General features: G+C 35.4%; 1 protein-coding gene across 2 annotated transcripts in view; it reads right to left on the reverse strand.

The window, feature by feature from the left end:
- Window positions 1-4,554: 4,554 nt before the first annotated feature.
- Window positions 4,555-16,257, reverse strand: part of LOC138700003 (circadian clock-controlled protein daywake-like) — a 56,291-nt gene continuing 44,588 nt past the window's right edge. For both annotated transcript variants that reach the window (XM_069826270.1, XM_069826271.1), the window contains exons 4-6: window positions 15,563-15,696; window positions 10,542-10,691; window positions 4,555-4,848 (exon numbers count right to left, since the gene is read on the reverse strand). In XM_069826270.1, coding sequence (XP_069682371.1) covers window positions 4,679-4,848; window positions 10,542-10,691; window positions 15,563-15,696 — 454 coding nt within the window. In that variant the 3' untranslated portion in view covers window positions 4,555-4,678. The remainder of the gene's footprint in view (window positions 4,849-10,541; window positions 10,692-15,562; window positions 15,697-16,257) is intronic.

A 16,257-nucleotide genomic window follows, 5' to 3' on the forward strand; every position in this document is an offset into this window, starting at 1 on the left:
AAATATATCAAAAAATGAATTAATTTTGTTAAGTTGGCTATATTAGAATAACAATCGATAATATACATTTCCAGATAAGAATATGAATCGATATTATCAAATAGGCTGGCGATACCTATCATGCATCTAAGCCGATAAAATTACCATTAATTTTTCCCATGAAGTCTAGCATAGTCGACAACCCTGACAGTTCTCCGAAATCAACTAAACATACCTATTTTATTGAAATCCACATTCCATAAAATCTTATAGACCAGGGTGGTCAGATTTTTAAGTCAAGTCACCGTATTGAGGCGTTACTGTAGCCCAATGTTGCCAATCCCTGAACTTTCATACGGCCGCCTCTACAAGCATTATAATATGCCTCAAATAATACTACTACCAAATTCCCTCAATTACTGTATATCTGCTCAGGTTCTGGATGTATTTCGAGACCCACACTTGCCCCACGTGTCACCAGCGTATAGGGAGTTATAAGTATGAACACTGCGCATCGGTACCTGTAATGTAGCAGTGACTGATTTCAATTACCTTCAAACCAGCTGAACCTCCTTGAGAGTGAGAGTCTGCTTTTTCTCTAGAGTTGGCGCTGACATCACATCAGCTAGCAGTCGACACAGCGGAATTGTTAGACATACAATTAATACATCTAGGTACATTATGTAGGCCTACTCAAATAGAATAAATTTTACCGATGAAATAATAAATCCGTCATTATCTGTAATGTCTAGACTCTAGAGTTCCTTATAATGAGAGTTGAGACGTTGACCCCCATCAACAATTAAAATATGTAAAGATTTGATAGCACTGAAAATGGAAAAACAAAACTCCTATGAGAAATAAAACCATACACCTATTATATTGTATATAAAATATATTAAATGAATTTGATACATAATTTTGTAATGTATTATAATATAATATAGTATAATATAATATAATATAATATAATATAATATAATATAATATAATATAATATAATATAATATAATGTTATCTATAGTAATAATAAATCTGTAGCCAAAATTTTTCTGGTAATTTTCGATTTTCCAAAAATAATTGGTGTTAACATGTATATAATTAACCATCCTGAAACCGAAAATCGGTTTTTTGAAATTTTTGTTTGTATGTCTGTCTGTCTGTCTGGATGTTTGTTACCTTTTCACGCGATAATGGCTGAACCGATTTACAGTATATGAAAATTGAAATATAAATTAAGTTCGTTGTAACTTAGATTTTAGGTTAGGCTATATGGCATTCAAAATACTTTATTTAAAAGGAAGGTTATAAGGGGGTCTGAATTAAATAAACCGAAATATCTCGCTTATTATTGATTTTTGTGAAAAATGTTGCATAACAAAAGAAAGTTTCTTTAAAAATGATTTCCGATACGTTTCATTCCAAGCAAAATTTTGATGGAACCAAATTGTTCCAAAAACGGATGTTCTCTGAAGCAAATGATCATATTTTAATTATTTGCATGTAATAATAATTAAGAAATATGTTAAAGGGATTATCATTGCACTAAATGAGTGGTCTCTGGACCAAAATGACCGCATTTTAATTATTTAAATACAATTTAAATTAAGTGACATTAAACGATTTATCCTTCTATCAAACACGAATGTTCCCTGGACCAGATGTCCTATTTTAATTATGTAATTACTTTATATTTATTTCTAACAAGTGCAGAGGAGCGCACGGGTACAGCTAGTATAAAATATAAAAATAATTATCACTGAGAAATAAGGAAAAGCTGTTAACTTGAATTTATTGGAAGCAAAGCCGTTACTGGATTATGCAACAAGGCAGGCGATTTTTGAATCATGTCTCAACCAAGAGTACTATATATATATATATATATATATATATATATATATATATATATATATTAAGTCCTCTTGGTCTCAACCAACCCTGAGCCATAAGCTTGAAACGGTGGAAACAAAAAGTTGTAGGCCTACTAGTATGACCGTCAAATTATCCATAGTTCATTTCTTTTTCCAGTGTATTTATCAGCTGTTTTGTTCATATTATTACGATGACAAAGTTTTTAGTGTTGTGAATATTTCAAAAGTGTAGTCAAGTTCAGCAGGTGTTATTTTTATATAAATAAGCTAATATTCTGCTCGGCTCAACTGTTGAATATGTCCGTTGATATGTCCCTCTAAGTTTTAACATATGAAGGAGTGCCAACATTCTTCTTGATAAAAAAAAGACTGTGAAAATGAAATGTTCAGTCCATATTACAACTGTAACACTTTTAATAAATATACACTGAAATGTACATTGATATAATAATCTGCTAATACTCCTTTTACCTCCACATCCACTCTAAACCGTTTACGTATGATCTAAACACGCTTGGGATAGGAACTTACTTACAAATAGTTTTTAAGCAACCCCGCAGGTTCATTGCCGCCTCACATAAGCCCGTCATCGGTTCCTATTCTGTGCACTCTATATGCATTTCTGGATTCGCCCATACGTGCTACATGCGCTGCCCATCTCAAACGTCTGGATTCAATGTTCCTAATCATGTCAGGTGAAGAAAACAATGCGTGCAGTTCTGCGTTGTGTAACGTCCTCCATTCTCCTGTAACTTCATCTCTCTTAGCCCCAAATATTTTCCTAAGAATCTTATTCTCAAACATCCTTAATCTCTGTTCCTCTCTCAAAGTGAGAGTCCAAGTTTCACAACCATACAGAACAACCGGTAATATAACTGTTTTATAAATTCTAACTTTCAGATTTTTTGACAGCAAACTAGATGACAAAATCTTCTCAACCGAATACTAATAGGCATTTCCCATATTTATTCTGCGTTTGGGATAGGAACATTTAAAATAAAACTCAATTTAGGCCATTATCCGTAGCGCTTAAAATTAAAAATACATTTGATTCTAATTTAGGCTACATTAATTTCTTAGACAATTGTATTTACTGTATGGCAAACAGCGCACGCTGGAATAACAATGGCTGGTTTGTCGGCATTTCCGGCGCAAGGATTGCCGTACTCTGGGTATCCACATTCCACGGACTCTGGCATGTGCTCGATTACACTAATCCCTAGCTCTTGAAATGCCGACGGAGCGCATGAGCACAGAAAAACAGAACAAAAAAATTTGCTGTGTCCATTCTATATAATCACTGGTGTCACCAATATAAAAAAATTTCAAATAATTTTGCATTTCTAAGAAACATAAAATATAACGTTAAATAAAGCGTTAATGTTTTTTTTTTTTACTTGAGATTGTACACTTGATCTCAAACATACGAGAAAAAAAATCCTAGCCTTTTAATAAGGGCCTAGTAATTAAATAAAGATTGGGGAACGGAATTTTATACACTGAAAGGTAGAGATGATATTTCAAGTAGGCTATTTGATTGTTTGTGTGTGTGTGTGTGTGTGTGTGTGTGTATATATATATATATATATATATATATATATATATATATATATACACACACACACATACACACACACATACACACACACACACACACACACATACCGGGGGTCGGCCTGGGTAGCGCAGTCTTCTGTGCTCGAGGTTGAGAGTTCGATTGCGGTCCAATAACAGTTGCCAAAACTGATGAAAGTTTAGTCTGGTATAAACAACTGTGACGATTCAAGGCTGCTTGACGTTCGATAGTTCAGCACTCCCGATGTCTTGGACGTTCACTTGATTAACTCACAAGCAGACAACTACATAGATAATACTGTCGTGCAGGTTTTCGGCTTTGCGGGCGCTGTTAGTCTTGCTTTCTCGATCGTTGTTCAACTCTACTTTGCAGGAAAAATTTTCATCAGAACAAAAGTTGTAACAAGCAATCAGATATTAAAACACGTTAATTCATTCGGTTATTTGGGATACAATTCTTCTCGTGCTTTTTTAAGGATTTTGATTAAGAAACTAGCTGCATAACCAATAATTAAGAGACATAACTACAAGGATTCTTCTTAAGAAACTCCGAAAAGTAACTACCTTGAAATTTTACGAAACACTGATCACATCATGATGATCATATGGATTGAAATATGTCATTACAGACGAAAAGATTAGAAGCGGCATAGATGAGACTTCTGAGACCACTGTCTGGATGTTCACTCCTCGACCGGAAACGAAAAGAAGACATCCGCAATAAGCTACACATGCAAAACATCGTCACCACCGTTGATAACTACACGAATAATTGGTATGATTATGTGATAAGAATGCATCCACATAAAACACAGTACCTTCTAGATCACACACCGAAGGTAAAATGTAATTCAGACAGACCGACGAAACGTTGGAATTAACAGAAACCGAGATGGAACAGGTACAATGGTCTAATCCGTACGGGATTTAATGATGATGATGAATTCAGATAGCGGATTTTCAGTCTCTGTCGCCTCCCTTGGAGTACGGAAGGAGTGTAGCATTAAATTCAATGATCTCCTTGCACCTAACGTTTAGTATCGGGACCGAAAATCCGCTGTCTGGTGATGATCCAGTTCATCACTTGCATTGTAGGTCGATTGTAATTGAATTTTTCAATGTATTCAGCTTTAATAACAAGTGGCATATTTAATGGCAATTCTTATAACTTCACAGTTCTGTACAATCACAGATAATCATGAAAATGGGTGTCACTTTCTTAACAAAATGAAACACTCATACGAACTTCTTGTTTATAGAGGTGTGTTTTCAAGGTCGCCGAGGAAATATTTAGCCGGTATGTTGTCGAACACTTTGCTGAGAATATCTAAGAGAATATCTGACACAGTGCGAGACAGGATGGGCTTCAAGGAGTCCGCCACTGGGCGCCAATTCTTGTTCAAGTACTCGTTCGTGCTGTCCTCTGTAAAGAAATGAAATCACCTTTACCACATAGACCTCAGCAGGCTGGAATTTATTATAATATTTCAATTATAACATTTTCTGAAGCACGAGTTTGTCGCAGCAAATATTAAATTTATTATAAACTTATTTTTCTATTAATAGGTGCATGGAATGTTTGACATGTAGGCCTTTATCTCCGTTACACATAAACACACAAAAACACATGCGCGTACATATATACTGTATATGTGTGTATGTTTAGTGTTCGATTCAGGAGAATGATAACCAATATTTAGAATATCTTCCGAAAGAAAAAAGGACTTGTATATCTTCACAATTGAAATAAAACTGACTTGATCATCTAAAGCAGTGATTCCCAAACTTTTTGAAGGCGCGACTCACTTTTGGGAAAGACATTTGCTTGCGACCTTCCACTACCGTACCAGTACTTAGGCCCTAACCACATTCGAAAAATACAAATCCCTGTAAATCTATACATTTTACTCAAAACCAGTGGATACCGCCCAACTTCTGACGTAGCGGTACTTGCAAGATGAGATGTGCAGATCTATTTTCCATCTCTCTTTGGCTCCTAAGAAAAACCTTTCTTGCTGATATATTTTTCGAACACATTTTGAATAGTAGCTTGCAAGGCCGAGATGTTAGCATAATAACAGCCACAGATAAAATTGATGAATTTATAAGGAAACTTGATTTCTGGTTGACATCGTTTGACAAAAGACTTTTATTCATTACAGTTGATTAAGAAACTCATGAAAAATTTTACTACGGCAAATATTGAGTTTGTTTTTGCGGACAAGCAACAAAGTTTGCGCAGTTTTAAACAACAGCTTTTTGAGTATTTCTGAAAGAAATTCAAAACAATTATGACAGTCACAAACGGATACTGAATCTGCTTTTCGACAGTTGTGTTCAGCTGTCTGAAAAAAAAAATAAATAAAAAAATAAAATTAAATTAAATTAAAATGAATAAACTTATCGACATATAGGCCTATACCTACTGATAAAATGTTGAAACTAAGACATTTCTTCGCACAGCGTGGACCAGATTTCGAAGAATGGTAAAATACCTCAAGCTATTAAAAGAAGCTCTTAAATTTGTTTGTAATATTTGTAACCCTATATTTATACCAAGTAAGTTTCTCGTCTATGATTAGCTCACAACAAAAGCAAGAAATCTATTTGAACTTAAAATTATCATTGTGTGTGTGTGTCGACTATAGAGTTCAGATTTGAGAAGCTACCTTCTGAAGAACGGGCATGTTTATTTCATTAATTATTTTTTCTTGAACTTTCTTGATATTTACATTCAACGATGTTTATGTCTACATTTCTAAATTCGAAACTAATGTACAGTTGTCAAAAAAAAAAAAAAGTGGCCGCACTCGTGAACAGCGAATATTTTCAAAGTCCACTTCGGGTCGCGGCGATGTTACACGATGCATGTGCTTGTACAAGCAGTTCCGGAACAATGAAAATGTTCCACATCTGCGCCTCGTAGACCAGCGGTAGAGTGCTTGTTTAATGATTCAAAGGTTGTGGGTTCGGGCCTTCTTCAAGTTTCCATTTTATTTTTTAATCGTTCTTTAGCGATGTAAATGATATTCAAATTATCATTTATATCCAGTTATCGTTCTTTATGGATATCACATTATTTATAATTTGTTATCGTTCTTTAGAGATATGAATAAAATGCAAGTCATCATTTGTATTCTGTTATCGTTTTATAACGATATGAATAATAATAATTATTGTATCTCCAATGGGGGTTAGCCCTATTTTACATATGTATGTTAGGGCTATAGTTTTATACACAAAAAAAAAGATAAGCATAAAGAGAAATGGAAAAGAAAATTAAATTAGCTTACGCGATGTAAACAAAACATACACAATCCGTAAATTAGGCATTGCGATTGCAAAACAAATATCAGGTATCAATTTGAAACATACAAAAACATTAACAACACACATACGTAACACTTCTGTAACACAAATATGCAGCTTTCCGTACCATACATCATAAATTAATACACAATAGTCACACAAACACAATCAAACTATAATTACGACATTGCGACGACATCAAGCATCCCATAACTAACTCACATACATAACAAATCAAGCATCCGTTGCAACACATACACTTCAACATAGTAACCACACTTTTAAAAGTTACAAACTTGGCTCCAAGAAGAATAAATAGGACACTGTAACTAATGACTATTCTTCTACAATTTCTTAAATAAATCTGTAATAAACCTGTGAAATTCCGATATGAATAATATTCACGTTTTTTATATTGTTATCATTCTTTAGCGATATAAATAATATTCAAGTTATCATTTATATTCTGTTTTCCTTCATTAGCATTATAAAATAATATTCAAGTTATTTATATTGTTATTGTTCTTTCGCAATATAAATAATCTGTAATTATTATAACACAAATAAACATCTTTCTTTGTAAAATATGTTATTTTATTTAGATAATTAAATAGGCCTACGTATTATATAATATCTTATATTAACTAAAAAAAACTATATTCATCATTTGTATTCTGTTATTGTTCTTTAGTGATGCTGTATAAATAATATTCAAGTTATTTATATTGTAATCGTTCTTTAGCGATATAAATAACATAAATTTAAAATTTGGTTTGGAAAAATCCAGTTGCATAATACTGCTATTAGTTTTTCTTTTTGTATTATTACATTATACTATCTTGAACCACAATAAAATTAAAAGGAGTAACGAGGAATTGAACCTGAGACGTTGACATCTAAATTCCGACGTTCGTCAGCTGAGCTACGAGGGCAAAAGTGTGGAAACATTTTCGGAAAAATTGGCCCAATCACACTCTAAGATTTTCTGATGATTCGTAGAAGCTAGTACAGGATGCGGGGGGCAAAGGCTAATTGAGATTTCCCGGTCTCTGATCGGGTCAAACATCCTGATAGAATTAATATTTAACCCTTGCCCTGACTTTCGGTGAAGTCCTGAGGGCCCAATTAGTCAAATCCACTCTCCTCTAATGATCTAATAATCTAATAAGATGCGAAAAAGATAGTGGCGTGCGGAAAGCAACGGGATGTTACCGCATTTAGGCCTATCCTTCCCAAGAAAAACTGCAAACATGAACAAAGGAAGCTTTTAATAGAAGAAGAAGGATCTTCTGCGGACATCTGGAAAAACAACTGAAGAAGAGACTAGTGAAGTACTTTGTGTGGAGTGTGGCATTGTATGGGGAAGGAACATGGACATTACGACGAAATGAAGAGAAACGAATTGAAGCATTTGAAATGTGGATGTGGAGAAGAATGGTGCGTGTGAAGTGGACAGACAGAATAAGAAATAAAATTGTGTTTGAAAAAGTGAGTGAAGAAAGAATGATGCTGAAACTGATTAGAAAGATAAAAAGTAATTGGTTGGGTCTCTGGTTGAAAAGAATAATAGACGACATTAGGATATGTGGATCATATGCGGAGGCTAAGAGGAAGGCAGAAAATAGGAAAGATTGGATATTGCTGGGTTTGCAATGAAAGACCTGCCCATGGACAGAACACTTATGTATGTATGTTCAGAATGCCTGGAATATCGTGTCTAAGAACAGTCGCTATTTGCAAAGACTAGTCAATTCCATGCCCACTCGACTGCAAGATGATCGAGATAAGAGGAAGATAGACTAAATATTGAATTGTGGCTTTTTGTTTTGTTTTTTGAACGCTTAATTGTTCGAATGTTTTAAGGCCGACGCCAGTAAATTTGTTTTGTTTATGCCACGAAAGATATTTTTATTGAGAATAAAATATTTTTTATTTCCATTTGCAGCCACGATATCATAATGATAAAGTCATGGCATAATATATTAATGAACCTGATGTTAATTACTAAAATAATCGTAAAAGAGAAAGGAGCCATTATGTATAGTTTGTCTCTCTCAAAAACAAAACAAAAAAGAACATAAAAAGCACGAGGTTGTAGTAGACACGCAGGACCTCATGAATAAGAGGCCTGAATGCTACCATTACGCTATCGAATAGCACATAGAATACTTCAATTATAACTGTAGATATCAGGCAACGTGGTCCAACAACATGTAACATCGCCTGTCTCCGAATTGTAGCGAAGATACCCGAAGGGAAATTTGTTTCAGGAGAGCGGCCACTTTTTCTTTTGACAGCTGTACGTTAATAAGATATTTTTGGCTTTATTCTATAAATAAACTCGCGACCTCCAAAGCGTCATGACCCCCACTTTGGGAACCATTACGTTACATAAATATTTGGTGTGAAATAAAATAAATAATCATTGATAATATTTTCGAAACTTCACTTCGACATAACGGGTGGGCAATGAGCAAGGCCTTCACTCTATTTTATTTTTTTATTGGGTCATAAAGAGTTTACTATGGAAAAACACCTTCCACAGCATAATTTACAATCGGATCGACAACTGAAAAACGTACTAGTGCTACCACCCACTACTGACATATTACAATAAAAGAAAAATATTATAAACCAAATAGTTCTTCGTGGTCTTACAAATGGCGCTTCCTTACTTACTTACTTCCTTACTTACTTACTTACTTACTTACTTACTTACTTACTTACTTACTTACTTACTTACTTACTTACTTACTTACTTACTTACTTACTTACTGGCTTTTAAGGAACCCACAGGTTCATTGCCGCCCTCACATTAGCCCACTATCGGTCCTTATCCTGTGCAAGATTAATCCACTCTCTATCATCATATCCCACTACCCTCAAATCCATTTTAATACTATCCTCCCATCTACGTCTCGGCCTTCCCAAAAGTCTTTTTCCCTCCGGTCTCCCAACTAACACCTTATATGCATTTCTGGATTCGCCCATATGTGCTACATGCCCAGCCCATTTCAAACGTCTGGATTTAATGTTCCTAATTATGTCAGGTGAAGAATACACTAGTATTCCTAGTATTCACAATTATAATTGTACAGTAAACTACAAGCTAAAACACAACAAAACGTAAAATACATTGGCAAATCATCATCGCATGAAAGCGGGACACTTGGAAGACTGTCCCGGGAAAAACTAAATTAATGGACACATGCAAGTTGAAAGTGAACAACAAGCAAGCCTGAGATCTATTAAACATAATATCATGAAAAATGAAAAAATATATGTAACAAAATAATAAAGTTATGGCGGATGATAAATATACAGAAAACGGGAAGAAAGTAAACGGAAATTAATTGCACCGTGCAGTTAAAAATTACTAGATGTAACCTGGCTTTAAACTGCATCTGAACTTGAAGGAAATTCAAGAAAGTAAATAAGGAAACAATGAAATTGTTCAATAATGTAGAAAATTATAAAATGTATATTTGTCGTTAAGAATTTTATTAATAGAAATAAATTAAAATTTTATCGGTAACATTGACATTTTATCGGTAAAATTCAAATTTTATAAATTGAAACTTCTGTGCAACTACTGTACAGTATAATGAAATATATCGAATTTCTCACAATTTTTACTGATGCATCTGCTGTTACCAATGCCGTATTTACCAGTTGGCTTAACTTATACATAAATTATATTCGTGTGTAATTAACTTATATCCAATATCACTAACAAAACACATTGCAACAAGCTAATGTATTAACTTCAGTTCACAGACTAAAACTAATTTTTGTACAAAAACATACCCAAAGTCTTGAGGCCGTTGTATAGGTTATTAAGTCTTAGAGCTAGCTTCCCAATCGTGAATTGGACGCCAACTTTGTTTATTTTGAAGAACTGGACTCCATCCTCCTCCCTCCTGGTTACATCAACGTAAGCCATAATATCCAAGTCCTCTGAAAAATCATTGAAGATTATTTGGAAATAAGGAATCGAATTCAATCGAGTTGGACGATATAGTGACTGAAAAATATGTCTTAAAATTAGATCTACGGAGTGAATTGAGGTAAATGGTGCGAACATTTCGCGGCCCGCTTTCTCACGGTCGAGCCCTCTGTGCCCAGCTGTTTTCCGTGCGTAGTTGACACTGAGCTAGGGATGGGCAAAAATAACCGGTTATTTTCATAGATTGAACTGGTTAATTACTGGTTATTTTTGCTTGCCGGTTTAACCTGATAACCGGTTATTTTCTTTAATAACCAAACCGGGCGTTGGAAACTGCACACCAAAATTTTCTACCTGGATTTTGGTCATATAGGAACTGCACACCAACATTTTCTACCTGGATTACGCCATATGGAAACTGCACACCAAAATGTCTTCTATCTGCTTTAAATACTATACATAGTTTTAATTTACCAAACTGTTTTAATTTTGTTCGAAATGGAGCGTTTGTTAACATCGGAAAGTGAACGGGGAAATTTAATACTGGTATACGACTACTGTGTCCCGCGCCGTGGCGTCGCGGTCTAAGGCATCCCGCCTAGGACTCGCGTTACGGAATGCGCGCTGGTTCGAGTCCTCGTGGGGGAAGAAATTTTCTCATGAAATTTCGGCCAGTGTATGGGACCGGTGCCCACCCAGCATCGTGATGCACTTGGGGAGCTACGATAGGTAGCGAAATCCGGTTGCTATAACGGCTGGGGGGATCATCGTGCTAACCACACGATACCTCCATTCTGGTTGGATGATCGTCCACCTCTGCTTCGACATGTGGGCGTGAGGCCAGCAGCCGGCTCGTCGGTCTAGGCCCTTCACGGGCTGTAGCGCCACGGATTATTATTATTATTATTATTATACGATTACTGTAAACTTTATAAAAGCAAGGAATTGAAAAACTATGAAGTAATGTGGAGGTGTTTGTTAGAAAATGCATAGCGAAAATTTATAGCTTGTCTGAACAATATGAAAATTATTAGAGAACGCGGTGAGCATGACATCTGGTGGACATTAGCATATTAAATTGAAAATGCAAAAGAAACATATTTTGTAAATTGTGCAGTTTCCGGGTAAGATTACTAAAACCCTCGTGAATCAGTGTGCAGGATCCAGGTAGGATTAGTGGGTCCCTCGAAAAGCGGTGTGCAGTTTCCGCCTACCCAACCGAACGACCGGTTATTTTTTTTAAATATAGGCTACGTACACCGAATGAAATGTAGTTTGAATTTATTTCAAATCTAATGCCAGTAGAACAACGTTTCTTCTTATTATTTTGTATTCTATGTAATCAACCCTTTATACAAATTGCCTCATGGGCCATTCCTACATGGGGTATAGGTTACTACTTTACTTACTTCACTTGTCTTATGGTAAAATAAGTTCCGACTTCGAATCATTGTCAATAATATATACCTATCTTAATCACTGACTTTCTCTGATTGGCTTATGATGTAAGTACATATATATATATATATATATATATACACACACACACACACATGCTGGTATTGGAGCATTTTAAATGGCGATAAACTCTTTTTCTCCTTCTAATGGCATGGTATAATGATACTGTTATATTATCACTGCCCCATTAGGTCTCTAGTTTCCTAATAGCGATCACATTCACAGTGAACTTCAGGGATGGACATTGTCGTAGATGTTCTCTGTCCATACGGCGAAAACTTTTGACTTGAGTATTTATTGGTTATAGGAGAATGCATCATAATCAAGATCATTATTATAAAAATTACGCAATAAGTGTTATTTTTATGTATCTTACCCATAAACCTGATGTGATTAAAGTAATTAAAAAGTGTTATGAAGTTCCATTTAATTATTTTTTGTATTTTGTTTAGGTACGTCACTGATAACCTTCAGCATCTAATGACTTCTTTTAACTACCTTCTCGTTGGTTTACTGTTGATTGCAAATTTCTTTGATGTCTATTTTTAGTAGGTTATTTTACGACGCTTTATCAACATCTTAGGTTATTTAGCGCCTGAATGAGACGGTGATAATGCCGGTGAAATGAGTCCGAGGTCCAGCACCGATAATTACCCAGAATTTGCTCATATTGGGTTGAGGGAAAACCCTGGAAAAAACCTCAACCAGGTAACTTGCCCCGACCGGAAATCGAACCCGGGCCACTTGGTTTCGCGACCAGACGCGCTAACCATTACTCCACAGGTGTGGACTTTGATGCCTATTGCAAATAACTTCTCATTTTGTTTTTCTGACTCATTTGCTGACTTTAAAATGTTAAAAAAAATAATAACCGGTTAACCGAGCATAAAATACAACTGTATTATTGGTTTTATGTATTATTATAAAATTAAATTAATAATCACTGTACAATAAAATTACAGACCATAGCATTTCTCAATATCGTAATTGTTACATATATTCACTTTTTCCCCTCGGTTTATGTATGGCTGCACTGCTGACATCTACGAATAAAGTTCCCGTTGACTCGGCGCAATTTGTTCTCAGAAATTGATGGAAATTTGTGGCGAATATTTTTAAATTCTACCTCGATGTGCGAAATTGACTTACTCATTCTGCCGTTTAATATTTCCCACCAATAAAAGTCACAAGAATTGAAGTCGGCGGTTTGGGCTGGCTATACGCTCGGCAACATGTCACAGGTCTCGCGATTCACAGGCGTTCATTTTTCACTGAACGAAATGTCAGTAAATGTTTGTAGCCTAAACGTTCCCCGGATTTGTATACATGTGTTTTTTTTATCTGTGAGGCTTCTTCAAAAATAAAGTTTAAGAAACAAGTCCTCACATTTCGAACGAATCGTTATTCAGCTTATTTCCAATCGATTTTGTAAGAGTAGAATGGGATTAATGAAGAGGGCTAATTGCGTTTTAATTTATATTCTGTACGTAGTTGTGCACAGTGACCTTGTTTTAAGTTTCTCATTCTGTAGAATTAAATGCGGAATATCGTTTCTCATTACACGTAATGATATTGTGTATAAATTGTTTTTTTCGTAAAACATCGTGCTGAATTGCACTTATTTACATCTTCTTTTCGTTACATTATTCATCTGTCTGCAAAGTTTCCGCTTCCTGTATCATTTCCCGCCCCAAGTCTCGTAGTAATGCCAGTCATCGCGCAATGTAATAGATGCTTAGAGAGGATCACGCGGCCTTGTGGTACGTCGGACGTTTCCTCCTTCAGACAGATGACTCAAAGGCTCCTGTTTTCCATATTAGTGTTCGATGAAGTCAGTATAGATCCATTTTCCTCTAGTTTTGAGTTTTCTCTGTCTTATCTACGATGAATAAATGTTTTACTCACATGTGTAGCAGAATAATACAATCATTTGGGGCAACTTTGTACAGCTTGATTCAGATTTTGGCCCCTGCAAAAAGTAGATAGATTAAGAGCAAGTTACTAATCACTACAGGTCAGCCGGCGCAGTCATAACGCCGAACACTTCTTTCTTATCATGTCGCGGTACACGCCATCATAAAACACAATATTCTTCCACACATCCCGTTACTAACCACTACATCTAACCACTACTAAACAATGTCATGATGACTTACATTTTCTTGACATGAGTGTCCCTCGGCTTCGAGCATAGATATTATTTTCATTCTTCCTCTTTCCTCTTCTCCTCCTATGCACATTTGTGAACAAATTTATTTCTTATGACGCAACACACAGCTCCCTCACTAGCCAAACAACCAACGCTGAATCGAGCTGTACCACTTCTATCATATTTTTATACTTATCTAAAATAGTGTCTATTGAAATTGATGTTTAAAAGTAAATTATTTAAGAAAAGTACTTATTTTATTGATTCAGACATAATAAACATAAAAATAATATTTAAATAGGTGAGTTTTGACATTTAATGGTGGTACAAAGTTACATAGCTATTCGAGGAAACTTTGTACCACATATGAGTTTTCCTATTAAATGAAATTCTCTATATTACCCTTCAAATTCAAGGTAATTTTTGACCATGCAATAAGAAAATGCAGTAGAGGTGTTCTCAAGGCTTGCGGGATGTTGCGCGTACGATATTAATCAATATCGAGTAAGTTCAATTGGCAGTAACATAATGAATAGCAGTACTTTAATGTATGTCATTAAGATACAGTTACGTCACATGTAATGAGCGTTTTATAGTATGGTCGAGCAAAAAATAATATTTAGTCACTTGATAAGAGGCTAAGTGGACGTCAAAACATTTTGATTTATCACAATGGAGACAAAATGTGTTTGTCTCCAACAAGATTATATCTGAGCATTTCAGCTCTACAGAGAAACTCTATTGATTGAGCTAATTTGACTCATCTTTTTCTTTCCACGAGAGAATTTTATGTTATTACGCCTATGTTAACCAACAACGCCAGTCTGGATGGCTCAAGCGGTAGGGGCACGGCATGTCTCTATCGCTTGGTCCGAAAGGTTGTGGGTTCGAGTCCCGCCTTGGGAATGGGTGTTGTGTACGTACTAGTCTAAGAAAGCAGAAAACAGAAAACAGAAAAAGAGAAAGGAAAAGGGGGGGGGGAAAGGAAAAAAAACGAGACCGGAAACTCCTTGTAGGACTATCTCAATGCGATGACTATGTGGAACTATTAGAAAGCTAACAGGAAACAGAGAAGTAAGTTGAGAACTTCATCTCCAACAGCACCATTACCAACAATATTAAGTCTATTTCGAATTAGGATTTGAATCTACGTCGTTGGTGTGCAAAGTTCGCTATTCGTTAGATACTGTGTCATTAAGAAAGGCAAACATGTCAAAGAAAATCACAATATCACTTACTGATTATTCATATGAATTAAATATTAATTTCACTCACCTGGCTCCAGCCATGCATCGCCATGTCCAGTCAAGGGGAGTACCAGAATTTTACCGTTCAAAGTGTACACACCCTCTATCCTTAATCGTGGAATTTGCAGTTCTGTTGTAAAGCCATACGTCTCGAAGTTCACTCTGCACACACAAACAAAATTTAAGAATTAAAAGACATTTATCTCTAACATTGTACATGAATCAGCATCCTATTATTTTTATTAATATTTTATTATGTTGTTATATTTATTATTATGTCAATAGAGCACTCTTTCAAAATTGTGATTCACTGTAGTCTCAATTGACAGGTATAACTCGCGCAAGAAACGATTACCGAAAAGCAATGGTGGCGTTGCTGTCTGTTTTGACGTGTGTATGTAGGCACGCCAAGAGGGCGAGGGGTGCGAGCCGATGGAAATACTGTTTCTTCCAAGAAATGAAGAAATGAAGAAATGAGGACATCGCTGTGGAAATAAAGAACATAGCAAGAAAACAATTCGAAGCTAATTAAACGCGCAACATATGTTTACGAATGAAATAACGATACCGAGCGGTACAAGACACGTATTCACATGCAATGGAACAAACTACCCGCTCTTCCTTATCGCATTGTTTCATTCGCATTCTTTCCCTACGTATTCCCTGCTTGCGAGACCTATCTGCATTGAATATATGAAGTTTAATTAGAAAAACATTTGACAC

This window comes from Periplaneta americana, chromosome 5 (assembly GCF_040183065.1).
Source record: "Periplaneta americana isolate PAMFEO1 chromosome 5, P.americana_PAMFEO1_priV1, whole genome shotgun sequence".
Lineage (NCBI taxonomy): Eukaryota > Metazoa > Arthropoda > Insecta > Blattodea > Blattidae > Periplaneta > Periplaneta americana.